This window comes from Leptodactylus fuscus, chromosome 2, assembly GCF_031893055.1.
Source record: "Leptodactylus fuscus isolate aLepFus1 chromosome 2, aLepFus1.hap2, whole genome shotgun sequence".
Classification (NCBI taxonomy): domain Eukaryota; kingdom Metazoa; phylum Chordata; class Amphibia; order Anura; family Leptodactylidae; genus Leptodactylus; species Leptodactylus fuscus.
The window spans coordinates 255,565,214-255,592,526 of NC_134266.1; the positions used below are offsets into that span (position 1 = coordinate 255,565,214).

General features: G+C 45.3%; 1 protein-coding gene across 1 annotated transcript; it reads left to right on the plus strand.

Annotated features, from left to right (window-relative positions):
- Positions 1-10,526: 10,526 nt before the first annotated feature.
- POGLUT3 (protein O-glucosyltransferase 3) lies at positions 10,527-25,335 on the plus strand. The gene is made up of 8 exons (XM_075262973.1): positions 10,527-10,818; positions 16,234-16,431; positions 20,480-20,766; positions 20,940-21,156; positions 22,602-22,798; positions 23,316-23,510; positions 23,919-24,023; positions 24,691-25,335. The coding sequence occupies exons 1-8, from the start codon at positions 10,545-10,547 to the stop codon at positions 24,817-24,819; spliced, it is 1,602 nt and encodes a 533-aa protein (XP_075119074.1). The 5' UTR covers positions 10,527-10,544; the 3' UTR covers positions 24,820-25,335.
- The last annotated feature ends 1,978 nt before the right edge of the window (positions 25,336-27,313 follow it).

The window sequence follows — 27,313 nt, forward strand, 5'->3', positions numbered from 1 at the left end:
AGTTGTCAGGTCCTTGTAAATGGATGCTTATGATAAGATAGAGGCATATACGTGTAATTATAAGAGGAAATCTCCATGTCTGTAGGGAGACTTGTCTCCTAGTAAGTGTATACTTCAGGTAGACGTGATGTGCACCTGGCGTCGGGGATTGCAGCTTGGCTGCAGACCAGCGACCATATTTTCCTTAAAGCAGAAACGTAAGTAGGTCGAAGAAATGGGTAAGTGTGTGTGAAGCGGCAAAGTTTAAAGGGGTTGTCCAAGACTGGCCTATCCTTAGTCCGAGAACTGGTGCCCCCAACAAACAGCTGTATGGAGCACAGTGGACAATATAGTATGGAGCTAGAAGGGTCTATCCTTACAATAGGTCATTAATATCACATGGGTTGGGATCGGACATTGGGCACCTCCACCGATCAGCTGTTATACTACACAGTATACAGAGTTGTCTGCATACACATCCAAGACTAGAAGGCCTATCCTTACAATAGGTCATTAATATCACATTGGTTGGGGTTGGACATTTGGCGCTTCCACCGATCAGCTGTCCTCAGCACTGTGTAGTGGACAACTCATGAAATTGGAGCAGAGCTTCAACAGCATGACATGGCTACTACACAGTATACAGAGCTGTCTGCATACACATCACTGAGAACTGCTGGTCGGTGGAGGTGCCCAATGTCCGACCCCAACCAATGTGATATTAATGACCTATCGTAAGGATGGGCCTTCCAGCCTTGGATAACCCCTTTATGGACCCAGTAATTTCTGCTTATTAATTTTTCTTTATAGCTTTATATCACTTCGCGTTTCTATTTTTTCTGATACAGAGTTCCAAATCCCCAGCATAGCCACAGGCAGACAGAGAGGCGTTGTCTGGGCAGATAAAGTAGTTATAACATGTCGGAAATTGTACTGTACTTTCTGTACCATGGCTGCCCTGATGTCCTGCTACAAGTAGGGGTGGGATTCAGATGTTTTAGCAGATTCTGTAGGGGGGAAGGGGGATTGAAGGCAACATTTCTGTGCATGCCATGAAAATAGTCAGGCCATGCCCCATACATTGCCTCCTGTCACAAAGAGTGTTCCCTATCTCCCAAATATAAATCATGGCTTTACATATTATATGGTTTATCCACCATTGTATTGGTTGGTCCTTAGGATAGGCCATCAATGTTATATCAGCAGGGCTGTGACAGCAAGGACCCCTACAGATCAGCTGTTCCTAGAGAGTATGGCATCTACTAATGTTAATATGCTGTTCACTCACCATACAATGTGCACTGCTGACGTACCTAAACCAGTGCCGCACCTCCCATGAGGCGACCTGAAGCGAGCGCTTCAGGCAGCACTATTGCCAGGGCCCCAGGGAGGGCGGCATTTTTGCTTCCCTAAGCCAGTCCAGCACAAGCTGTCCTGGACTGGCTTATCACCGAGCGGTGGTTTGGGGAGGCCACTGGAGCAGCGCTGCTCCAGCAGCCGCCCCTCACGCTCAGGCAGAGAGCAGGCAGTCTCCGGGCCTACTTTCTGCCGGCGAACGGCGCTAAGCCCCGCCCCCTTCACTTGGCCACGTCCCCGACCCGCCCGGTCACGCCCCCGCTCTGCCCCCTCCTCCCGGCGGGGGAAGGGGGGGGCGGCTTTCTGCAGTTAGCCTCGGGCGGCAAAAGGAGCAGGCTCACCCCTGACCTAAACCCACCGATATACATTGTGTGGCTTCTGGCATTTTCACATTACTGGGCGCCATCACCATCGCTGTTCCCAGAACAGCTGATCTGCAGGGTTCCTGGCTGTTGGACTCCCACAGATGTAATATTGTTGCCTTATCATAAGGATGGTCCGTTGGTTTTACACAGGTGGATAACCCCTGTAGGAGTAGTTTCATACAGTGGAAATGAAGAGGAATTTGAAGTGGACACGTGCCTCAGATTCCTCCTCATTTTCTGGCATTGACCTTCCGCCATGGCTTTCCCTCGCCGATTCAGCTCAGATGATCTGAATTAGAGAAATTGATCAGCCATGGAATTAGCAGCAACAATGAGCAGGACACTTATTTTTTCACTGTCCTAATTCAATTGTCAATCCCCACAACCTGTGGGCAACAGGCCTAATGTGGCCTACAACCTACAAGTCAAAAAGTGGTAGGGCAGGAAGCCTATGGCTTCCAGCTCTACCGGCAACAAAAATCACTGTCTGAGCTCCTTCTCTCCCCTGTTCTCCAGTTGCAATTTTAACCAGCTTCATCTCACCCTTGGCTAAAAGGTCCGGTTCCAGAGTCGCTTCTGACCAAGTATTTTCCCCCTTTGTGTTGGCATGTGACACTGATAGCGGACATGAGTGGATTTGGTTGTCAGGCTCAGTGCATTAGTTAAGCCAGTCCCCCTTACCCTTCACATCAACTGCAATGGCTATTACACCCATACACACAATCTGCCCAATTCAGGTATGTCACTATGCTTAGATACTTCCTTTCTGTTTTGAAACCAAACTCAAAACTGTAGCAGGACATCAGGGTAGCGATGGTACAGAAAATAGGTCAGTTTGTGTATTCAATTATTATTTCCAGCACATTAAAAAAAATACATCTCCCCTTTAAAGAGGACCTTTTATCACCTGCACAAACCCCAGTTCTTTGCATCACAACTCCAATGATTTTGGCACAGTTGGGATTTTTCCTGTAGCCCCCACCATTCCTGAACAATCAGTGCTGTTAGTTTTGTGCTTGATCTGCTAACTAGACTCCCTAATGTCAAGTGAACAGGCAAGGGGGCGTGACCCAGAGCACCAATCATAGGCAGTTTGAGAGCTCTTAGTCACGCTCCATTGCCTGCTCCAGTTTGACACCACCCACTTGACATTAGGGAGTCTAGTTAGCCTATCAGGCACCAAAACTAACCAAGCTGATTGCTCAGGAATGGTGGGGGGAATTTGGAAAGAGATTCCAACTGTGGCGGAATCTGTGCGTGTGTGGGGGGGGGCTATTAAAAAATTATAAAAGTTAGAATGGGTGGAGGTAGTGAATGGCTGTCTTTGGCTTTGTCTTTGCCAGTGGATTTGAAGCTTGGTATCAAAAAGTGGAACTTTGACTACTAAAAATATAAATTAAAGTCGGGGCCCCACGTAGCGTAAATGCTGCAAAAACTGCAACGTTTTACAGTACCTGCAAAGTGGATAGGATTCTGGCTAATCCCATATACACATTGCAGAAAAAAATCCACAGCGGACATTCTGCGGTTTCAAAAACCGTTGCGTTTCTGTAAATCCTCGCTTGTCAGTTCTACCTATGGAAATGCTGGCGTTTCCGTATAGGTATAAATAGAGGCACAGGAAATCTTTACAGACTTTCTGTGAAAAGTGCTACGGGAAAAACCGCAATGTGTTTCTGCCACGGTTTTTCCCTCAGTGCTTTTTGGCTGCGGCCCGCTACATGGGGCTTCAACCTTAAAGGGATTCTACCATTAAAACTTTTTTTTTGTGGATAAGACGTTGGAATAGCCTTTAGAAAGGCTATTCGTCTCTTACCTTTAGATGTGGTCTCCGCCGCGCCGTTCCTCAGAAATACCGGTTTTTACCCGTATGCAAATGAGTTCTCTTGCAGCGATGGGGGCGGGACCCAGCGCTCAAACAGCAATGAGGGCGTCCCCACCACTGCCATAGAAGTGTCTCCAAGCACCGCCTCCTTCTTCTTCATCCACCGCATCATCTTCAATGTCTTCTTCCGGCGCAGACTCGTAACCTAGCAGAGCAGACTGCGCAGGCGCACACGCCACGGGAAAATGGCCGCTAACAATACTGTGCAAGCGGCCATTTTCCCGTGACCTGTGCGCCTGCACAGTCTGCTCTGCTAGAAGTTACGAGCCTCCGTCGGAAGACATTGAAGATGACGCGACGGATGAAGAAGGAGGCGGCGCTTGGAGACTCTTCTCTGGCAGCGGTGGGGACGCCCTCATCGCTGCAGGAGAACTCATTTGCATACCGGTAAAAAACGGTATTTCTGAGGAACGGCACGGCGGAGATCACATCTAAAGGTAAGAGACAAATAGCCTTTCTAAAGGCTATTCCGACGTCTTATCCACAAAAAAAAAAAAAAAAAGGTTTTAATGGTAGAATCCCTTTAAGGGGTTTTCTGGGGCTATGAAATTGATCCTGTCCTTAGGATAGGTCATCAATATCAGGTCTGTGGGGGGTCCGACACACAGAATCCCCACCAGTCAGCTGAATGAACGGGCTGGACAAGTGCTATGTCCTCTTTACGGAGTAGTAGCTCAGCCACATTTACAGCTGTGGCCGTGTGACCAATAGAGGTGACGTCACCGGCCCGAGAAGAGGAAATGGAGCTCACCCAAGGCGTCACAGGTGATAGACTCTATCAGGCATCATTACGTACAATCCCTTTAAGAAAAAAAAAGCACATGGTTTGGGACCTTAAACCCCCCTTTAATGCTGCATCCACTGTATCCCGGTCATCAGAAGATATTTATTTCCCGTTCCTTGTCTTGTCTAGATCTCGGATCTGCTGTATATATGTGTATATGGCCTTTACGTACTGACAGCACTTTCCCCTATATTTATTTTGTCTTTTTTGCTCTCCTGTAAATTATTGTTCAGCCTTTTGGAAATCGGTGTAATATAGAATAAAAGTATTTTGTATTTTTGTATTACGGCTTTTCTTTTTTTAATAAAGCAATTGCCTAAGTTCTTACAGAATGTTCTTGGCGTGATCAATCCCTCGCACCTGCACGGCACGGCATAGAGATACGCTTAGGGCAAGAGGTATTATTTGTTTTCTAACCTTTCTAAAAGTTTCATTTGAAGTTAAGAGATAATACATTGATGGAAGACCCCCTGCCCAAACTTATCAACCCTCGGGGAGAATAATGAAAAGACAGCAGAGAGGTGCTCATCCAACTCCCCAAATTTATAATGACATTGTCCCCAGGGACAGCTGCATTACATGTCCTGGGCATTGGCTGTCATGACTCGCCCAGGAACCTGCACAGACAAGAACACTCTGCACACTCCTATCATGACAGTAACCGCCTGGGACTTGAGCTGACTAGCAGGCTGCAGGAGACCCAGTGGATCTCCGGATTACCTGCGAATAATACCTGTAGGATAGCATTTACCTGGGGGATCAAGTTCAATATCAAGTAATCTCTGATATTGTGCAGTTATTTCTTCTCTTGTACAAGGCAATAGCTCTGCATTGCAGTGTATTATGAATAGACTGGCACTTCATTGGGCCCCTGGACCATTCGGCACCCTGCAAGCAGTATGGGCAGGGCTCAGCTCACATGCTGTATAATACAGCCAATGTCCGCCATGCATGCGTAGGGCTTTTCCTCCTGGGGTCCCCTCAATCAAATGTCTGATCATGGTGGGTCCAATCACTGGGAGGTCCCGGGTCCCCTGCTGGAATGATGTTACCGGTCCTATAAACTATAGGCCTATTAAAGAGAGCCAGACACTCAATACCAATAAAACACAATACAATCTCACTGGCTGCTCATCGCTTCGTAAAGGTCCAGTTCTATGACTCTGTTGTCAGATGAAGGTCCGAGCTGAACCCCACTGAGGGTTAAAGCTAGGAAGTATATGGGGTAACCCCATGTGCCTCACCTTAGTAAACCTAATAATGCTCAATATGATGCCCATGGGGACACAAACAAGATGGGAACATGCTGCTAACACTGGTAGGTGGGCATTGTCTACTACATTGATGCCCCTCTCTGCCTCCAAACTGGCCTCAACTTCATGGAATTGGTAAATTTGGAGGCATGACTTCACGTTATGGGGTTAACCAGAGTTGGGACGTTCCTCCATTGATTGTACAGCCTTCCGCTACCACAGCTGAGCAGGATGAAGACATAAAGGGGCACTGCTCCCCCACCAATCAGCCCTACCTTATAATATAATGGAGGAGTCTTTCGAGGAAGAGCGGTGTAATCTGTAATTGTCCTGTTGTTAACAAACCACAAGTACATTGAACACCGCACCAAATGTCACAATGACTAATACCTGTCCACAATCACGTCATCCATAATTCTGATATAACAAATAATCCAGGGCCCTGGAGTTGCCGCCTGCCCTTACATAAGTTCCAGAAGAAGCTATTGGAGGGGTGACCTTCAGTGTTGTGACATCTAAGACTCAACTGGCCTGAACTGCTTCATATAGGAGGTGACTAATAAATTCCCAGCTATTATTTGGCCCATTTCCAGGTGTAAAACAAAAGCGGCCCCATCCCTTTGTTTACATACCTTACATGCTGTAATACTGGGGCTGTCAAGTCCATCTCCCCACGCCCAATATCAGGGAACATGTGATATCCTATAAATGGGGTTTCCCACTAATAACACATTTCCTCTTTACGATCAGGAAAGGGCGACCTCCATCAGTCCTATGGAAGTGAATGAACAGGGCCGAGCATGCACCTACTGCACCGTGCTGATGGAGATACCCCATAAACAAGGACTGTACCCTGCAGACAGCTCTAACGCATCTTATTGCACATCTATATTATACTAAGATTGTGCCCCCCCCCAAAAAAAAAACAAAAAGTGTTCAATGTAGTCTACAGATAACTTTGGGTGCATCAGTCCCTGTCATGGCCAAGTCCATGTCCAGTCCAGTCATATTAATGTGACCACCGCCTACTTCTGACGTCAACATTAAATAACCAATCACAGAAGTCACGTGTCATCAGCCATCTGGGTGCACTCATCATTGTGGAAGGCACGCTGGACCAACACAAGTATGCATCTATCAGGGGCAACACTGTGGCTCAGTGCAGCGCTGGAGCCCTTGGTTTGAATCCCGCCAGGAACAACATCTGCAAGGAGTTTGTATGTTCTCCCCGTGTTTGTGTGGATTTCCTCTCATTCTACAAAGCCATACTAATAGGAAAAAAAAAAGTACTTTGTGATCCCTATATGGGGCTCACAATCTACATTAAAAAAAAGTATGCATCTATCCTTGCTGACCATGTTCACCCCTACATGTGAAATGTTTTTCCTCAGGATGATGGCATCTACCAGCAGGACAATGCGACGTGTCATAAAGCTCGCAGTGTACGTGCGTGTTTCGAGGAGCACCAGGATGAGTTTACCGTACTCCCTTGGCCAGAAAATTCCCCGGACTTGAACCCAATCGAGAATCTGTGGGACCACCTCGATCGTGTTGTTCGCGCCATGGATGCTCAACCGCGTAACCTAGCGCAGCTGGCCACGGCACTGGAGTCGGCATGGCTCAAGATCCCAGTGACCATCATTACCACATCCCCTCTCTTCCTGCACGTCTCGCAGCGGTCCGCTCTGCCAAAGGGGGTTATCCTGGATTCTGACAGGTGGTCACATTAATGTCACTGGACTGTGTATTTCAAGGGATTCTACCACTAAACCCACATTTTTTCTAATTACCACGTAAGGCTATTCGTCTCTTACCTTTAGATGTGGTCTCCACCACAGCGTTCCTTAAAAATACTGTTTTTTTACCGGTATGCTAATGAGCTCTCCGCAGCAATAAGGATGGGCCCCAGCGCTCAAACGGCGATGGGGACGTCCCCACTGCTGCCCGAAAGCTCTGTTCCAGCGCCGCCTCCTTCTTCAGCTGCAACCCCGCCTCTTCTGTCTTCCGACGCATTTTAACTTCCGATGCCTGTGCAGTTCAATACAGGAGCGTATAGCAGCCTCCAAAAACGGCCGCCAGCTGGCTGGCCACAGTACACTCCTGTATTGAACTACAAGAGCAGCCACCCAATACAGGAGCATACTGCGCAGGCATCGGAAGTTGGACCGTGTCAGAAGATAGAAGAGGCGGGGTTGCTGCTGAAGATGGAGGCATTGCTGGAGCAGAGCTCTCGGGCAGCAGTGGGGACGTCCCCATCGCCGTTTGAGTGCTAGGGCCCGCCCTCATTGCTGCGGAGAACTCATTAGCATATTGGTAAAAAAAAAAAAAGAAGGTATTTCTAAGGAACGCCGCGGAGGAGACCACGTCTAAAGGTAAGAGACGAATAGCCTTTCTTAAGGCTATTCCGACGTGGCAATTAGAAAAAATGTGTGTTTAGTGGTAGAATCCCTTTAATGTTAAAGGGGTTGTCCAGGATATTAGATTTTCAGAGCCTATACTCTATATAACCCATTGCTGAAGGCAGGAAGCTTTGGTCCCTGTATAGTGGCCATGTACCATCACTGTAGCCCAGGTCCCATTCAGTAGATGCTGCACATTGGGGGTCCTTTAGGACCATCATAGATGAAACTTGCTTTCCGGCATATCCCATAGACGCTTGATGGGACGGAGATCTGAAGTTATGAGAACAAACAAACACCTTCATCTCTCTCTCATGTTCCTCAAACTATTTCTGAAGTTGAGGCAGACATCAGGATTCCTCCGTATCCATCACAGTATCTGTCCGTGACTGACAGGCCCAGGCCACCTTCTTCCATTGCTCATGTGCCCACTGTAGATTTCAGTTGGGGGCAGAAGACATGATGGGCACGATGACTGGTCTGCCACAGGTGGCGATGCCCTGTGTATTCTGGCACCTTTCTGTTTCTAGTAATTTGACCAGATTAGTCTTCTCTGTCAGGAAGCTTCATGACCCCGTCACCACTATCTGCTCTGTCCTTTCTTAGGTTACATTGGTAGGTACTAACCAATCCTTACTGTGATCACTACATATGGTCTGCTATCTTGGAAATGTAATGACCTAGTCATCTAACTATTACACGGTGACCCTTGTCGTAGAAGATGCCACTTGCCCCTGAGCACCTGGTGTATCCCAGTAGCTGCCCTGTGTTACACCCCCACCATGACAGCTTATAGTGAGATGCCCTGAGTGTATACAAGGACCCTCCTGGGGTTGTATCATGGTGTCATTATATATTCCTATAAACTGGGGGGACAGTGTAAAGCATTGTGCCATAAGTGTCCGTATACATTTCTATAAACAAGGATGCATACTGACACTATGGTTCAATGCTCTGCACACACCTCCCAGTGTATAGGAATGTATATTAACACTATTGTGCAATGCTAGATACACACCTAATTGTGTATAGCTTACTGACGCTATGGTGCAATGCTCTGCACACACCTCCCTGTGTATATAGTTACATTAGGGTGCAAAGCTCTGCATACACCTCTCTCACTGTGTATATAGTGAAACTAGGGTGCAATGCTCTGCACACACCTCTCTCACTGTGTATATATTGACACTAGGGTGCAAAGCTCTGCATACACCTCTCACTGTGTATATAGTGACTAGGGTGCAATGCTCTGCATACTCCTCTCTGTGTGTATGTACTGACACTAAGGTGCAATACTCTGCACACACCTCTCTCGCTATGTATATAGTGACTGGTGCAATGCTCTGCACACACCTCTCTCACTGTGTATATAGTAACTAGGGTGCAATGCTCTGCACTCATCTCTCACTGTGTGTATAGTGACTCTAGTGTAATGTTCTGCACACTTCTCAGTGTATAGAGTGACTAGGGTGTAATGCTCTGCACACACCTCTCACTGTGTATATACTGACTCTAGGGAGCAATGCTCTGCACACACCTGTGTATTTACAGACTCTAGGGAGCAATGCACACACCTGTGTATATATACTGACACTAGGGTGCAATGCTCTGCACACAGCTCTCATTGTGTATATAGTGACAAGGGTGCAATGCTCTGCACACACCTCTCTCACTGTGTATATAGTGACACTAGTGTGTAATGTTCTGCAGACATCTCTGTGTGTATTTACTGACACTAGGGTGCAATGCTCTGCACACAGCTCTCATTGTGTATATAGTGACAAGGGTGCAATGCTCTGCACACACCTCTCTCACTGTGTATATAGTAACTAGGGTGCAATGCTCTGCACTCATCTCTCACTGTGTGTATAGTGACTCTAGTGTAATGTTCTGCACACTTCTCAGTGTATCGAGTGAGTAGGGTGCAATGCTCTGCACACACCTCTCACTGTGTATATACTGACTCTAGGGAGCAATGCTCTGCACACACCTGTGTATATACTGACACTAGGGTGCAATGCTCTGCACACAGCTCTCATTGTGTATATAGTGACAAGGGTGCAATGCTCTGCACACACCTCTCTCACTGTGTATATAGTGACACTAGTGTGTAATGTTCTGCAGACATCTCTGTGTGTATTTACTGACACTAGGGTGCAATGCTCTGCATACACCTGTGTATATACTGACTCTAGGGTGCAATGCTCTGCATACACCTGTGTATATACTGACTCTAGGGTGCAATGCTCTGCACACACCTGTGTATATACTGGCACTAGGGTGCAATGCTCAGCACACACCTCTCTCACTGTGTATATAGTGACACTAGTGTGTAATGTTCTGCAGCCATCTCTGTATAGGACTGTATACTGACTGTAGGGTGCAATGCTCTGCAGACATTCCCATACACAGAGGTCTGCTCAGCGCTGCCCCCTACATGACACAGCCCCTCCACATTGGCTGTCCTCTCCACCAATCACCAGCAGACAGATCTTCTGCCCCATTTCCCATCACAAACTTTGAATGAGTCTGGTGTCCCGGTGTGTGGCCGGCCGACACATGGCGGGCCCCGCTCCCCGCTGCACCCCTCTGCCTGTCACCAGGAGCATGGCACCGCTGCTACTACTACTGCTCCTCCGGGCAGGGAGCCTCCATGCCGCCGGGACTACAGAGGCAGTGAGCCCGGAGAGGAGCCTGGTGTGGGGGCCGGGGCTGCAGGCTGCCGTCACCCTGCCGGTCCGGTACTTCTATATCCAGGCTGTGAGCCCGGCCGGCCATAACTTCACCTCCTCCCCAGGTAACCACGTGACCCCGAGCAGCGGCAGCCCCAATAATCAGTGATCCAGACTGCGGGACCGGCGGGCACAGCCCCGCCCACTGACGTCATCTCCCGGCCGCATACCTGGCGTTTAACCCCTTCTCCGCTGTTACATTGTCCGCCTTAGATTTCTATATGTAGAAGTCCTGTCATATTGTTATGGAGGGAAGGGGGGTCCTGTCATATTGTTATGGAGGGAAGGGGGGTCCTGTCATAGTGTTATGGAGGGAAGGGGGGTCCTGTCATAGTGTTATGGAGGGAAGGGGGGTCCTGTCATAGTGTTATGGAGGGAAGGGGGGTCCTGTCATAGTGTTATGGAGGGAAGGGGGGTCCTGTCATAGTGTTATGGAGGGAAGGGGGGTCCTGTCATAGTGTTATGGAGGGAAGGGGGGTCCTGTCATAGTGTTATGGAGGGAAGGGGGGTCCTGTCATAGTGTTATGGAGGAGAGGGGGGTCCTGTCATAGTGTTATGGAGGAGAGGGGGGTCCTGTCATAGTGTTATGGAGGGAAGGGGGGTCCTGTCATAGTGTTATGGAGGGAAGGGGGGTCCTGTCATAGTGTTATGGAGGGAAGGGGGGTCCTGTCATAGTGTTATGGGGCCTCTATTGGCGATATATGAGGGGTCTTGTGGCTGCTAGTATGAGGGTATTATGTCTAATAGTATTATTGGGGGTCTCTGTGGCTTGTAGTATTAGGGGGGTCCCTGTGACTGGTAGTATTATTGGTGGCCCTGTGGCTGGTAGTATTACAGGGGTCCCTGTGGCTGGTAGTATTGCAGGGGTCCCTGTGACTGGTAGTATTATTGGTGGCCCTGTGGCTGGTAGTATTACAGGGGTCCCTGTGGCTGGTAGTATTACAGGGGTCCCTGTGGCTGCTAGTATTATGGGGTCCCTGTGGCTGGTAGTATTGCAGGGGTCCCTGTGGCTGGTAGTATTATGGGGTCCCTGTGGCTGGTAGTATTATGGGGTCCCTGTGGCTGGTAGTATTATGGGGTCCCTGTGGCTGGTAGTATTACGGGGTCCCTGTGACTGGTAGTATTGCAGGGGTCCCTGTGGCTGGTAGTATTATGGGGTCCCTGTGGCTGGTAGTATTATGGGGTCCCTGTGGCTGGTAGTATTATGGGGTCCCTGTGGCTGGTAGTATTATGGGGTCCCTGTGGCTGGTAGTATTGCAGGGGTCCCTGTGGCTGGTAGTATTATGGGGTCCCTGTGGCTGGTAGTATTACAAGGGTCCCTGTGGCTGGTAGTATTGCAGGGGTCCCTGTGGCTGGTAGTATTGCAGGGGTCCCTGTGGCTGGTAGTATTGCAGGGGTCCCTGTGGCTGGTAGTATTGCAGGGGTCCCTGTGGCTGGTAGTATTATTGGTGGCCCTGTGGCTGGTAGTATTGCAGGGGTCCCTGTGGCTGGTAGTATTATGGGGTCCCTGTGACTGGTAGTATTACAGGGGTCCCTGTGGCTGGTAGTATTACAGGGGTCCCTGTGGCTGGTAGTATTACAGGGGTCCCTGTGGCTGGTAGTATTGTAGGGGTCCCTGTGGCTGGTAGTATTGTAGGGGTCCCTGTGACTGGTAGTATTGCAGGGGTCCCTGTGGCTGGTAGTATTACAGGGGTCCCTGTGGCTGGTAGTATTATGGGGTCCCTGTGGCTGGTAGTATTATGGGGTCCCTGTGGCTGGTAGTATTACAGGGGTCCCTGTGGCTGGTAGTATTACAGGGGTCCCTGTGGCTGGTAGTATTACAGGGGTCCCTGTGGCTGGTAGTATTACGGGGTCCCTGTGGCTGGTAGTATTACGGGGTCCCTGTGGCTGGTAGTATTACGGGGTCCCTGTGGCTGGTAGTATTACGGGGTCCCTGTGGCTGGTAGTATTACAGGGGTCCCTGTGGCTGGTAGTATTACGGGGTCCCTGTGGCTGGTAGTATGATGGACGTCCCTGTGGCTGGTAGTATTATTGGTGGCCCTGTGGCTGGTAGTATTACAGGGGTCCCTGTGACTGGTAGTATTACAGGGGTCCCTGTGGCTGGTAGTATTACAGGGGTCCCTGTGGCTGGTAGTATTACAGGGGTCCCTGTGGCTGGTAGTATTACAGGGGTCCCTGTGGCTGGTAGTATTACAGGGGTCCCTGTGGCTGGTAGTATTACAGGGGTCCCTGTGGCTGGTAGTATTACAGGGGTCCCTGTGGCTGGTAGTATTACAGGGGTCCCTGTGGCTGGTAGTATTACAGGGGTCCCTGTGGCTGGTAGTATTACAGGGGTCCCTGTGGCTGGTAGTATTACAGGGGTCCCTGTGGCTGGTAGTATTACAGGGGTCCCTGTGGCTGGTAGTATTACAGGGGTCCCTGTGGCTGGTAGTATTACAGGGGTCCCTGTGGCTGGTAGTATTACAGGGGTCCCTGTGGCTGGTAGTATTACAGGGGTCCCTGTGGCTGGTAGTATTACAGGGGTCCCTGTGGCTGGTAGTATTACAGGGGTCCCTGTGGCTGGTAGTATTACGGGGTCCCTGTGGCTGGTAGTATTACGGGGTCCCTGTGGCTGGTAGTATGATGGACGTCCCTGTGGCTGGTAGTATTATTGGTGGCCCTGTGGCTGGTAGTATTATTGGGGTTGCTGTAGTTGGTAGTATTATGGGCATCTCTGAGACTGGTGGTAGCATGAGGGTCCCTGTTGCAGGTAGTGTCAGTGTTACAGGGCCCCTGTAAATGCTAGCATTACTGGTAGTATTATGGAGGCCGCTATGGCTAGCAATGGTGGGGTGGACCTGCAGCTAGTGGCATTAGAAGAGGTTCTTTTGGCTGCTATTCCTATGGGGGTACCTGTGATTGGTGGTATTATGTGGGTTCCCAGTTGCTGGTAATATTTTGGTTCCTTTGCCTGTTAGTGTCTTGGGGATCCCTGTAGCTGATAGTATTATATGAGTATTATTACGGGGCTCCCCATGTCTGGTAGTAGCGTACTATGGCGGTCTCTGTGGCTAGCCCTGTCATCACAATGCAATGGGTTCAACATTTACTTTCTTCCTGAAGTACCGTATATACTCGAGTATAAGCCGACCCGAATATAAGCCGACCCCCCTAATTTTACCACAAGAAAACTTATTGACTCGAGTATAAGCCGAGGGGGGGAAATGCAGCAGCTACTGGAAAATTTCAAAAATGAAAATGGTCGGAGTTTTTGGGTGCAGTAGGTGCTGGGGAAGGGGAGGGGGTGTTTTGGTTGTCTGTCTGCCCCTTCCCTGAGCTTGAGGACTGTTTTTTCTTCCCCCACTTGGAATTCAGCCTGGCTGACTATAGGGTATCTGCAGTGCTCCTATTAACCCCTTCCCGATGGAACAGGAGCACTACAGATCCCCTATATTCAGTAGACCGGGCACTGTCAGACACAGGGATACCTAATGTGTTTGTGTGTCACAGTCATTTTCTACTTTTGTATGTATTCTAGGGAAAGGAGGGATTTAGAACTTTTATTTTTTTTAAAAAAAAAAAATTTGCACTATTTTATGGGAGATTCTATACATTGATATTGTGGCTGGTCATAGAACCCCCTCACCCTCCTAAAAAAAAAAAAAAATTTTATTTTTTTTGCTGACTCGAGTATAAGCCGAGGGAGGCTTTTTCAGCACAAAAACTGGGCTGAAAAATTCGGCTTATACTCGAGTATATACGGTAATTTCTAAAAAAAAAAAAAGATATGTCTATTTTCAATGACCTGTCACTGCCCCGAAAATGTGTCCTAAATATCATATATAGGATATGTATGTGCGTACACACATTGTTGTACAATGTACTATTACCGCAATACGTGAATACATCCTTATAGTTCAGAGAAGTGTTGGTGACCCCGGTACTCCGTGGTTTCCTCCCACTAGGACTATAGCACCGGCTGCTCTGCCATCTCTGATGTCAAACCTGGTGACGTCATAGACGGCTGTTTTGGTATTTCTGCCCCCGGTCTTATTCCTTTTTTTTTTTTTCTTCATTTGGTTGTCACTTATTGGGACACTGGTGGACACTGTCATAAAAGCACTGGTCGGTATTACAATGGAAATGTGAATGACATTTACAAGGGCACTGGTTGTCACTTATGATAGAAACAGCCACTGGTTGTTGCTTTTAGGAGGACACAATGGATGGCACTTATAGGGACACTGGATATCACTATTATAAATGCATTCGCACTAGTCAGTGTTATAGTTTAACTGTGAATGACACTATTAGGAGGACACTGTTGATGACACCGGGGGACTGGTTGTTAATTATGGGGACACTGGCTGTTATAATTCTAGTTCAACGCATCGATTTTTGCCGCAACTCCTGTAGTTCAACCAAAGATCACTGTTTCGCCCCGCAAATCCTTTATTTGTGTAAGTGAATAGATAAAAAAACGAAAACTTGGTGATCTTCAGTAGTTGATACCTTTTTAATGGCTAACTCATAATGATGACAAATGGCTAACGTTTCGAAGCGCAAAAGGCTCCTTTGTCAAAGCAAATTTAAAAACATTTTTGAAGGATGCATATATATATATATATATATATATATATATATATATATATATATATATATATATATATATATATATATATATATATATACACACACACAGAGCAGGCACAAAGGGTGTTAGATTTCAGGAGGAGGGGGGGGGGGTTGTTAGTAGTTGGTGAGACAATGTAAGCAATTGGTGGAGACATTTGGTCGAGACAATGTGGTAATTGGTGGAGACAATATAAACACTTACATATTGTCTCCACCAATTACCACATTGTCTCGACCAAATGTCTCCACCAATTGCTTACATTGTCTCACCAACTACTAACAACCCCCCCCCACTCCTCCTGAAATCTAACACCCTTTGTGCCTGCTCTGTGTATATATATATATATATATATATATATATATATATATATATATATATGCATCCTTCAAAAATGTTTTTAAATTTGCTTTGACAAAGGAGCCTTTTGCGCTTCGAAACGTTAGCCATTTGTCATCATTATGAGTTAGCCATTAAAAAGGTATCAACTACTGAAGATCACCAAGTTTTCGTGTTTTTTTATATTTCCAACCCACTGGCTAACACGGTACAACAACGAACGTTTTCCTTTTACTAAGTGAATAGAGTCACATTGATGTCGCCAATGCCATTCCAGGCTGCTGCACAAGGTACTGAGCCATGCTATCTCTGGCACTGCTGTGGCCCCTTCAAACAAGTGGGGATGCTTAAAATCCTACTCCCACGAATCTGATATTGACCTATGGATTGGCCACCAGTATTGTCAACCTGGACCACCCCCTTAGGCTATATGTAAACGTTAGCTACCGACTTCCGTGCATGCGCCCTTCCTGGATCTTCTGATCTGTACATGTTTTTTTCTTAATGACTTCATATATTTTTTCATCAGGGAATAAACCCTTTAAGGTTGTGATAAAATCCTTGTCTCAAAAAGAATACACCCGAATTCATGTGCCGGACCCCCTGGACAGGAATGACGGCTCCTTCCTAATGAGATACCGCATGTATGGAAGTGCTAAAGAAGGGCTGGTCATTGAAGTGCGTTATCAGGACAAGCATGTCGCTCAGTCTCCGTATATACTTGAAGGTAATGTACGTGTGTTACGGGCAGGGGCCACATAGACAGTGGGCTAGTATGTGGGCTACGTACTGAAGGTGGAGCAGCTTCATAACTCCATCAACACTCTACTTGGAATCAGTGGGGGTCTGACCAGTTGGCCATCCTCCCCAGTCATAAAATTATCCCCTGTCCTATCAATATGGACTAATGTCATGGTGATCACACACAGTATCACACTGCGGTCAGATCAGTGTACATCATAGAGCCCAGGTCTTAAAGAAATATTTGGAGAACTCTTACTACAGGACCCGGTTATAGACCTACTATAAATCCTATACACCTACAATGTTGGCCAAAAGTATTGGCACCCCCGCAATTGTTAGATAATACTGATTTTCTTCCAGAAAATGATTGCAAGCACAAATTCTTTGATATTATTATCTTCATTTAATTTGTCTTCAGTGGAAAACCACAAAAAGAATTGTCAAAAAGCCAAATTGGATATAATTCCACACCAAACATAAAAGAGGGGTGGACAAAAGTATTGGCACTGTTTGAAAAATCATGTGATGCTTCTCTAATTTGTGTAATTAACAGCACCTGTTACTTACCTGAGGCACCTAACAGCTGGTGGCAATAACTAAATCACACTTGCAGCCAGTTGAAATGGATTAAAGTTGACTCAACCTGTGTCCTTGTGTGTACCACATTGAGCATGGAGAAAAGAAAGAAGACCAAAGAACTGTCTGAGGACTTCAGAAGCAAAATTGTGAGGAAGTATGAGCAATCTCAAGGCTACAAGTCCATCCCCAAAGACCTGAATGTTTCTGTGTCTACCGTGCGCAGTGTCATCAAGAAGTGTAAAGCCCATGGCACTGTGGCTAACCTCCATAGATGTGGACGCAAAAGAAAAATTGACGAGAGATTTCAACGCAAGATTGTGCAGATGGTGGATAAAGAACCTCGACTAACATCCAAACAAGTCCAAGCTGCCCTGCAGTCCGAGGGTACAACAGTGTCACCCCATACTATCCGTTGGCGTCTGAATGAGAAGGGACTGTATGGTAGGAGACCCAGGAAGACCCCACTTCTTACCCAGAGACATAAAAAAGCCAGGCTGGAGTTTGCCAAAACTTACCTGAGAAAGCCAAAAACATTTTCGAAGAATGTTCTCTGGTCAGATGAGACAAAAGTAGGAAAAGGCCTCAACATAGAGTTTACAGGGGAAAAAAAGAGGCCTTCAAAGAAAAGAACATGGTCCCTACAGTCAAACATGGCGGAGTTTCCCTGATGTTTTGGGGTTGCTTTGCTGCCTCTGGCACTGGACTGCTTGACCGTGTGCATGGCATTATGAAGTCTGAAGACGACCAACACATTGTGCAGCATAATGTAGGGCCCAGTGTGAGAAAGCTGGGTCTCCCTCAGAGGTCAGGGGTCTTCCAGCAGGACAATGACCCAAAACACACTTCAGGTCAGCACTAGAAAATGGTTTGAGAGGAAGCCCTGGAGACTTGTAAAGTGGCAGCAATGAGTCCAGCCCTGAATCCCATAGAACACCTGTGGGGGAGGGGGAGAGATCTCTTGGTGGCAGTTTGGAGAAGGCCCCCTTCACATCTCAGGGGGGACCGCGAGCAGTTTGCCAAAGAAGATTGTTCTAAAATTCCAGCAGAGCCTTGTAAGAAACTCATTGCTGGTTAGTGGAAGCGGTTGTGCGCAGTTATTAGGTCTAAAGGTTGTGCTGCCAAGTATTAGGCTGAGGGCGCCAATACTTCTGTCCGGACCATTTTTGGAGTTTTGTGTAAAATGATCAATGGTTTGACTTTTTTTTTTTTTTTCATTCTCTTTTGTGTTTTTTCATTGCAAGAGAAAATAAACGAAGATATTACCAAAGAGTTTGTGCTTGCAATCATTTTCTGGGAGAACACAAGTATTATCTGACAGAATTGCAGGGGTGCCGATACTTTTGGCCAACACTGTAAATAAGGGAAGATTATTTTTTATTCCGGATATTGGGCATGCAAAACAGATTAGAATGCAAACAATTGCGATTGTGAGATTCTATTCTACAAATAATCTGAAACCACCTGGCTAATTATTTGTCATCTCCCGAAACTTCCCATTCCAGCTTTACACAATATTATGGGAAGGTGTGGTGATACAGTAACATTTCCTGCTGCCTAATGGATTTGCACATGACAGCGGGTCTTGTCTTGGCTTGTCCCAGCTACAGCAAAGGATACATTTGATCTCTTTTCTCTATTAACCTTTATGTCTCCTTGTAAATCCCAAAATATGTCCCCTATCCACCTTCCCCGCCCAACACACACACACACATATGAAAATACAAACCTGTAAAAGTTAAGTCTTTTAATCTGTATAATGTTAAAGGATATAGACACTTAATACATTTGGGCTAAAAATACATTTAGTAATTGTGTTTTATGAGACATTTTGCAGCGTTTGGCTTCGGCCTGTATTACATTACATAGCAAGCTGCAGAATGCCATTCAGTCACATTCACTCTATCCAGCTCCTTTCTCTCCTCAACTGAGGACCCATCTACGCTGATATATGAGCAGTCCAAAGATTATTAAAATTGATTTATTTTGATTTTTTTTAACATAGTCCATGAGCCATAAGAGGCTGAGTTGCCTGATGGAAATCGCGGTGAACAGTACTCTGCAGCTTGCTATGTAGTGTAACACATGGAGACTGCAAAACCCCAAATTTTTAATGAAAAACCTTGCAAATATTATGTTATTGCAATAAAAACATTTGATTCAAAGTTGTCCATAGGGTTTAATGGAGGAGATTTACCATTGTTGGTGTTTCTGCTCTCAGTATATTGCATCAACACCACCTGGAAGACTTTGACAATCATTTGTGTTTGGTGCAACCTGCTATGACTATTGTGTTAGGGTTGTCTAAGGCTGAGTTCAGACAGGGTTTCTTGGTCCAGAATTTGACGCGGAGGCCGCCTCAGATTCCGGACCAAAAAACGGCTAGCCACGACTGGATGCTGGTGCAGTGCATACAGTCGCGCACTCTGCTCCGGATTAGGCCTAAATGAATGGGCCTAGTCGGGAGGGAGTGTCTAGGCGGATGTCCACGGCTGAATTGGCCACAGAATCCGCCTGAAGAAAGGGCATGTCGCTTCTTTATTCCACGAGCGGGAACAAACCGCTCGCGGAAAAAGGAAATGACCGGCACCCATTGATTTCAATGGGAGGCGGTTTTTTTGCTCACTATTTTGAGGCGGAATCCATGTCAAAATCCTGACCAAAAAAATCCCATCTGAACTCAGCCTAAGGGTATGTTCACACAGAGTTTTTTTGAAGGCTGAAGAAAATCTGCTTCAAGAATTTGAAAAATTTTTGACCCTTTTTTTTGTTTGTTTGTTTGTATGTTTGTTTTTTTCTTTGCTCAGGCACACTGTATGGACCTAGAAACTTCCCTTTAAAAAAAAAAAAAAAAAAAAAAAAAGCATCAAAAACTGCGTTGTTTTTTTTTTTTTTTTAACTCCCCCATTGATTTCAATAGGTTTTTCAAGGTGGAATCCGCCTGAAGATAGGCCATGTCCCTGGTTTTTTTTTTGTCCTCTAGCTGAAAAAATCAGCTAGAGGAGAAAAACTTTTACTGCCTGCAATCTGAAACGAATGGGAGACGCTATTTGAGGTACCTCAAAATCCAAAAAAAAACCTCTGTGTAAACATACCCTAAGGCGGAGGCCTCACATTGTGGAAATACAGCTTTTTTGTTGTATTTTTTTGAGCCAAACCCAATGTTGGCTACAAAAGGAATGGGAAATACAAAGGGAACACTTATCCACACCTGGCTTTGGCTCATAAAACCGCAGCAAAAATTAAAATTTTCCCATACAATAGATTTTGCTACCAAGTTGATTGTATTTCTATGTATTATCTAATGGCATTGCTCCAGAGACTAGTGCACCGTGTCTTTTGGCCACGATCTTTTGGTACCTGAAATGACCACAATGAGTTATGTCCCCCCCCCCCCCCCCTCACTAGAATCCCCGGGTTCTTCAGTAAATGGCGTTCTACGTTTTGCTTTTTAGGACCAGTTTATCATGAGTACTGTGACTGTCCAGAAGAAGACCCTGACATTTGGCAGCAGGCTCTTTCATGTCCAAACCACGAAGCTCAGATATCAAAAGACTTCGCCCCCTTCCCATCTATAGACCTGAACAGAATGCTGGAGGAAGTGCCTAAGAGATTTGCAGAATCGCGAGGTGCAATAGTTCATTACACAATCCTCAATAATCAGATCTATCGGCGTTCCTTGGGCAAATACACAGACTTCAAAATGTTCTCCGATGAAATGTTGCAATCGCTGGCAAGGAAGGTAAGAGAATGCCAAGAGTCGTCCAGGTCCAATGATTGGAATAAACAAGGCTTGACATGTTGATATTTTTAGATCACGGAGGTTTGCTTGATCTTTGTCCTGGGGGCAGATGTGCTTGTGACTGTGTGATGTCTGAAGTCAGGGAACTTAATAAACTTTAGGTTTTTGTTTAGGTTCGCCTGCCTGACTTAGAATTTTATATCAATGTTGGCGATTGGCCAGTGGAACATCGAAAGGCAAATGACACCCCCGGGCCACTGCCTATGATTTCTTGGTGCGGATCTGCTGATTCTAGAGACATCATTCTACCGACCTACGACATTACTCATTCTACACTAGAAGCGCTACGTGGTGTCACCAATGACCTGCTGTCTATCCAGGGCCACACAGGTAGGTAGCAGAAGTTCATGCATCTCCATGAATGGCAGACTTGATGCTGTATTTCTCAAGTATCCTGCCTACTGGTCACTACTAAGGCAATGGCGTGCAGAAGTGTACAGCTGATTTAAAGGGGTTGTGTCGGATTAGAAAACATGGCTGCTTTCTTCTTCTCTGTTGGTCAATGCTACGGATCAGTCCTACCAAAATGAATGGGGCTGAGCTGCAGTATGGCCATGTGACCAACAGACGGTCACTTCTTGAGCAAAAGAAATGGCCATTTTTTCTAACCCTGCACAACCCCTTTTATGAAAATGGGAATCCATCCACATTGTGTTGCTTATTATGCACTTCTCCATAGGCACGAAATGCATTGTACTCCAGAGCTGCATTCACAGTTCTGCTGGTCGTCTTTGGAAACTGTCAGCACCTTGTCATCAGGTCCACCCACAGTTTAATTGACTTATTAGTAGAGATGAGCGAGTACTGTTCGGATCAGCCGATCCGAACAGCATGCTCGCATAGAAATGAATAGACGTAGCCGGCACGCGGGGGGTTAAGCGGCCGGCCGCCGTCAAAGCGGAAGTACCAGGTGCATCCATTCATTTCTATGGTGCGTGCTGTTCGGATCGGCTGATCCGAACAGTACTCGCTCATCTCTACTTATTAGTTTTGTCTACTGTATTGTCTGGTGTAAAGAAAACACTTCCAAGGAAGCACAGCAGAGAGCTGGCAAGGAATAATGGGAGATGTCAGCTCTGAAGGCTGCAAAATTATTAATGCAACTGTGGGATATAATTCCCGATCAATATACGATAAGTAATGTAAGGTATTAAAAAAATGTGCTTATTATATAGGCTCCTTCTGTACGGCAACAGTGTTCAACGCTGGGCATACTCTGTAGGTCACTCTGGTAAGGCAGTCTGATGACGTTCTGAAAATATGGCTACCGAATAGCGGTCCTGAAATCCATCTTCACATGAGAACCAAGCAGCCATGTTCTATGCCTGTTCCTGACTTCCATATGTTGGTTCTGTGTTTTCACATTCATCATTGCATTGTCAGCAAACCTTAGCACCCTGGCGGCTTAGTCATTGATGTACCTTAAAGGGGTTTTCCATGCTAAAAATATTGATGAATTCTAAGGATGCGAGATCCATGAGGGTTAGTCAGCCATTCTCGTCAGTAATTTACAACGGCTGATACACAGAAAATGGAACAGGAAGCAAACAGCGCTGTTCTCTGTTTAGTGGCCAGAGCAGGTTATTGCAACTTTGTTCCCATCCACTTGAATGGGGCATAAACTACATAGAGAACAGTGCTGTCTGATCAGAGAGGGTGTTGGTTGTCAAACCCCCACAGATTTCATATTGAAGATAACTAATAGCCCTTAAAAAAAAAAAAAAAAAAAAAAAAAAAACCCTCTTTTAATTATTTTAACTTTTGCACTCTTTTAGGTCCTTCATGGGACAATAAGACAGAACAGGCCTTTTTCAGGGGTCGAGACAGCCGGGAGGAGCGTCTTGAGTTAGTGCAAATGTCTAAAAAGAACCCGGAGTTGTTAGATGCCGGTATCACTGGGTACTTCTTCTTCCGAGAAATGGAGAAGAAACTGGGAAAAGCTCCACTTATTGGATTCTTCGATTTCTTTAAGGTGAATTTTAGTCTAGCCGGGGATTATCAGACACTCCACTTTTCTAGTTCACATTACTTGAACTCTATTAAATATAGTTAGTAATATTTTTTTGTAGGATCTTCAATTATTTTGCATGGCCGTTCAATCCTAACACACTTGGCCCTGCTACGTGCACATTTCCATCTACAAACTCAGCCCTGCATCGTGGACTTTTCCACCCACATACTCAGCCCTGCTACTTTCTACTTTCCCAACACACTCTGCTTTTCAACATGCACGTTCCCTCACACACGTAGCTTAGCTGCAGGCACACTGAGTTCTGTTGCATTCACTATTCCCCACACACATGCAGCTTTGCTTTCATACGTAGATGTTTCTCTCATCGACAGAGCCACTCTTGTCCACGTGTTGTCTCTGTTATTACAACCAAGTGAATGGGCCTATGGAACAAAACTAGACCAAGCCCATAGACAAGACTAACGTGAGAGTTTCAATAGTAATAAATCTACTTGCTATCTCTTATTGGTTTTCACAGTACAAGTACCAGGTGAATGTGGACGGCACTGTGGCGGCCTACAGGTTTCCGTATCTCATGTTGGGGGACAGTCTGGTCCTGAAGCAGAATTCCCCATATTATGAACACTTCTACAGTAACCTAAAGCCAGGGAAACACTATGTCCCGATAAAACGCAGCCTAGGGGATCTGTTAGACAAGATAAAGTGGGCTAAGGTAAGGCGCAGTGGTATCTAATCCACAGATTTTATAGTCTCTACTTTCCTTTTACTATTTTCCGTCCTCAGTGTTATGTTTTTATGTTCATGTCATATAACATGTATCCTGTGTCACATTACATACAATCCCCAACTAGAAGCAGGACCTTGTCCAATGCGTTCTATTGGGGGGGTGTATACATTCAGGTCCTTGTGGTTGTCTATAGGGTGTCGAATAGTACAGTGTAGTATGGATGTTATAGGAGTGTTCCAGTCATACTTGTTTGCTCACTCTCTGCATAATTTGGGGTTTACTTACTCATTAAGGGGGACTCTGACCTCTATATCAGTCATGTGTGCTTATGTCTTTCTGCTTTTGATTATATCATTCACCTATCTTTGCCAAAACCATTTGTTTTTCCTGAAGGAAAATGATGACGAGATGAGGAAGATAGCCAAGGAAGGCCAGTCTCTTGCCAGGGTGCTGCTCCAACCTCACCGACTCTACTGTTACTATTATAAAGTATTGCAGGTGAGAAGTACTAACAGTACCCGCAATGATTAAGAGATTACTTCATAGATTTTTACAGACAAAACATCTCCCAGATATATTTCTGACTAAATGGAAGCTTTTGAGGTCACAGATAAGGCCACGGTGGTGTTACCATAGTCTACGTAAAGGGCTTTTCCAGTCTTTTAACATTGATGACTTCTCCTTGCAATAAGTCATCAATATCAGATCGATGGAGGACACCCAGCGCTCCCACCAATCAGGCATTGGAAGTAAACTGTGAATAGAGCGGGGTGTAGTGGGCTTTGCCAGGTTCCTGCAGATCTACTCCCATTCAGTTGAGCGTGTAGTTCCAATGAAGATTAGCTGATCAGTGGAGGTGCTGGGTGTGTGACTCCCACTAGTCTCTTATTAAAGACCTAAAGTCTGCAAAGGAAAACTGCTGCGGGAGAGACCGCGATGAGTTTCTGCCACGGTTTTTCCCCCAAAACTTTATTGCTGTGGCTCGCTACATGAGGCTTATCCAGAACTTCTTTTTTTTCCCCCAAATTCCTAAATGGACTCCATGTTAGATGTCTTGCTTATAGAAATGATGATGCATCAAATAGAGTAGAAAATAAAATAAAAAAATTAATGGTCTCCTGAACCTGACATGTGTTATGCTAACTATGGAACAAATTTTTTGCAGACGTATGCCAAGCGCCAAATAAGCCGGCCGGAAATCCGTGATAAGATGGAGCACGTTCCTCAGCCGGATGATAACACCACCGTCTGTACCTGTCACAGAAAGAAGGCTGGTCACAAAGATGAGTTATAGTCTATGGTGAGGAGAGCCAAAACGCACTGAATGATGGAAAAGTAGTCCTAATGTGGACAGTCATTGGCATTACAGGCTCCTGGAGAATAAGCCGCCATGCACAATGGTCTTCCAAAGGGATGAGATCTAATATCCTACACTTCCATACACTTCACAAGGTCATTGAACTAAGACCCAGACCCCAATTCCACAAATAAAGGGGCCAAAGCCATTGAAGTTTCCATTAGCAGAAATCCCAACTACAACAATCCCAGTAGGATGTAAATGCGGGACATACAAGTCATTCTCCGTCATCGGTGTTTAACTGCGACGTTACTCACCACAGCCATCACCCTGGTCCCGTATGAACACCCGATGTGCTGCACACTCTATGAAGGGAAGGATAAAGATGCATCTTACAATCATTGTGAAGACTATAATGATCTGTTCTACGTCTATGACATGTCAATGCTGCAAACGTACAGATTTGTATCTATGGTTTTGTAATATGACTTTATAATAAAATATCTTTTTCTATGTTCTTTAATTCATCATTTTATATTTAGCATTTTACAGTGTGACCTCTGTATATTACAGGATCATATTCTCCAATGCTGAAGATTAGTAACTCCACCCAAGGAGTAATATCTGTAAGATAAAAAATGTAATTAAGGAAAACCATTAATTGCATATTAACAGGAGAAAGTCACATCCCTGGCAATCCCCATAATAGTAAGAACGAGAATTCTGTGTTGGCCATTTGCAGGGCAGTAGAAGTACGGTACGAATAGGCACGCTATATTATATCATGTCTATCTAATCCAATATTTCTCAATGGACCCCTGCAAAAAAAAAAAAAAAAAAAAAGATTTACCTTCTGGCTAAAAAAGCATCAGAAGGGACCTTTCTTTATATTAACAACTAAGTCAATGATGAGTGATAGAAATGGAAACTCTTCTATGTGTATCACTCGTTGTGGCGGTTTAAACTTCAGATCTAAAGAAGAAACCGCTGTTGGAGAAATGTAGATGTGCAAGAAAAGAGTAGTAGTGTGCAGTGCCCAAATATGTGGGATAAGAGTAGCAATACCATGCTGTATTCTAGGAGTAGTAGTGTGCTGTATTCTAGTAGTAGTATATAGGAGTAGTAGTGTCTTGTATTCTAGTAGTAGTATATAGTAGCAGTAGAGTGCTGTATTCTAGTAGTAGTATATAGGAGCAGTAGTGTCTTGTATTCTAGTAGTAGTATATAGGAGTAGTAGTGTGTTGTATTCTAGTAGTAGTATATAGGAGTAGTAGTGTGTTGTATTCTAGTAGTAGTATATAGTAGCAGTAGTGTCTTGTATTCTAGTAGTAGTATATAGTAGCAGTAGAGTGCTGTATTCTAGTAGTAGTATATAGTAGCAGTAGTGTCTTGTATTCTAGTAGTAGTATATAGGAGTAGTAGTGTGTTGTATTCTAGTAGTAGTATATATGAGTAGTAGTGTGTTGTATTCTAGTAGTAGTATGTAGGAGTAGTAGTGTGTTGTATTCTAGTAGTAGTATATAGTAGCAGTAGTGTCTTGTATTCTAGTAGTAGTATATAGTAGCAGTAGAGTGCTGTATTCTAGTAGTAGTATATAGTAGCAGTAGTGTCTTGTATTCTAGTAGTAGTATATAGGAGTAGTAGTGTGTTGTATTCTAGTAGTAGTATATATGAGTAGTAGTGTGTTGTATTCTAGTAGTAGTATGTAGGAGTAGTAGTGTTGTATTCTAGCAGTAGTATATAGGAGTAGTAGTGTCTTGTATTCTAGCAGTAGTATATAGGAGTAGTAGTGTCTTGTATTCTACTAGTAGTATATAGGAGTAGTAGTGTCTTGTATTCTACTAGTAGTATATAGGAGTAGTAGTGTGCTGTATTCTAGCAGTAGTATATAGGAGTAGTAGTGTGCTGTATTCTAGCAGTAGTATATAGGAGTAGTAGTGTGCTGTATTCTAGCAGTAGTATATAGGAGTAGTAGTGTGCTGTATTCTAGTAGTATATAGGAGTAGTAGTGTTGTATTCTAGCAGTAGTATATAGGAGTAGTAGTGTGTTGTATTATAGCAGTAGTATATACACTCACCGGCCACTTTATTAGGTACACCATGCTAGTAACGGGTTGGACCCCCTTTTGCCTTCAGAACTGCCTCAATTCTTCGTGGCATAGATTCAACAAGGTGCTGGAAGCATTCCTCAGAGATTTTGGTCCATATTGACATGATGGCATCACACAGTTGCCGCAGATTTGTCGGCTGCACATCCATGATGCGAATCTCCCGTTCCACCACATCACAAAGATGCTCTATTGGATTGAGATCTGGTGACTGTGGAGGCCATTGGAGTACAGTGAACTCATTGTCATGTTCAAGAAACCAGTCTGAGATGATTCCAGCTTTATGACATGGCATTGCATTATCCTGCTGAAAGTAGCCATCAGATGTTGGGTACATTGTGGTCAGAAAGGGATGGACATGGTCAGCAACAATACTCAGGTAG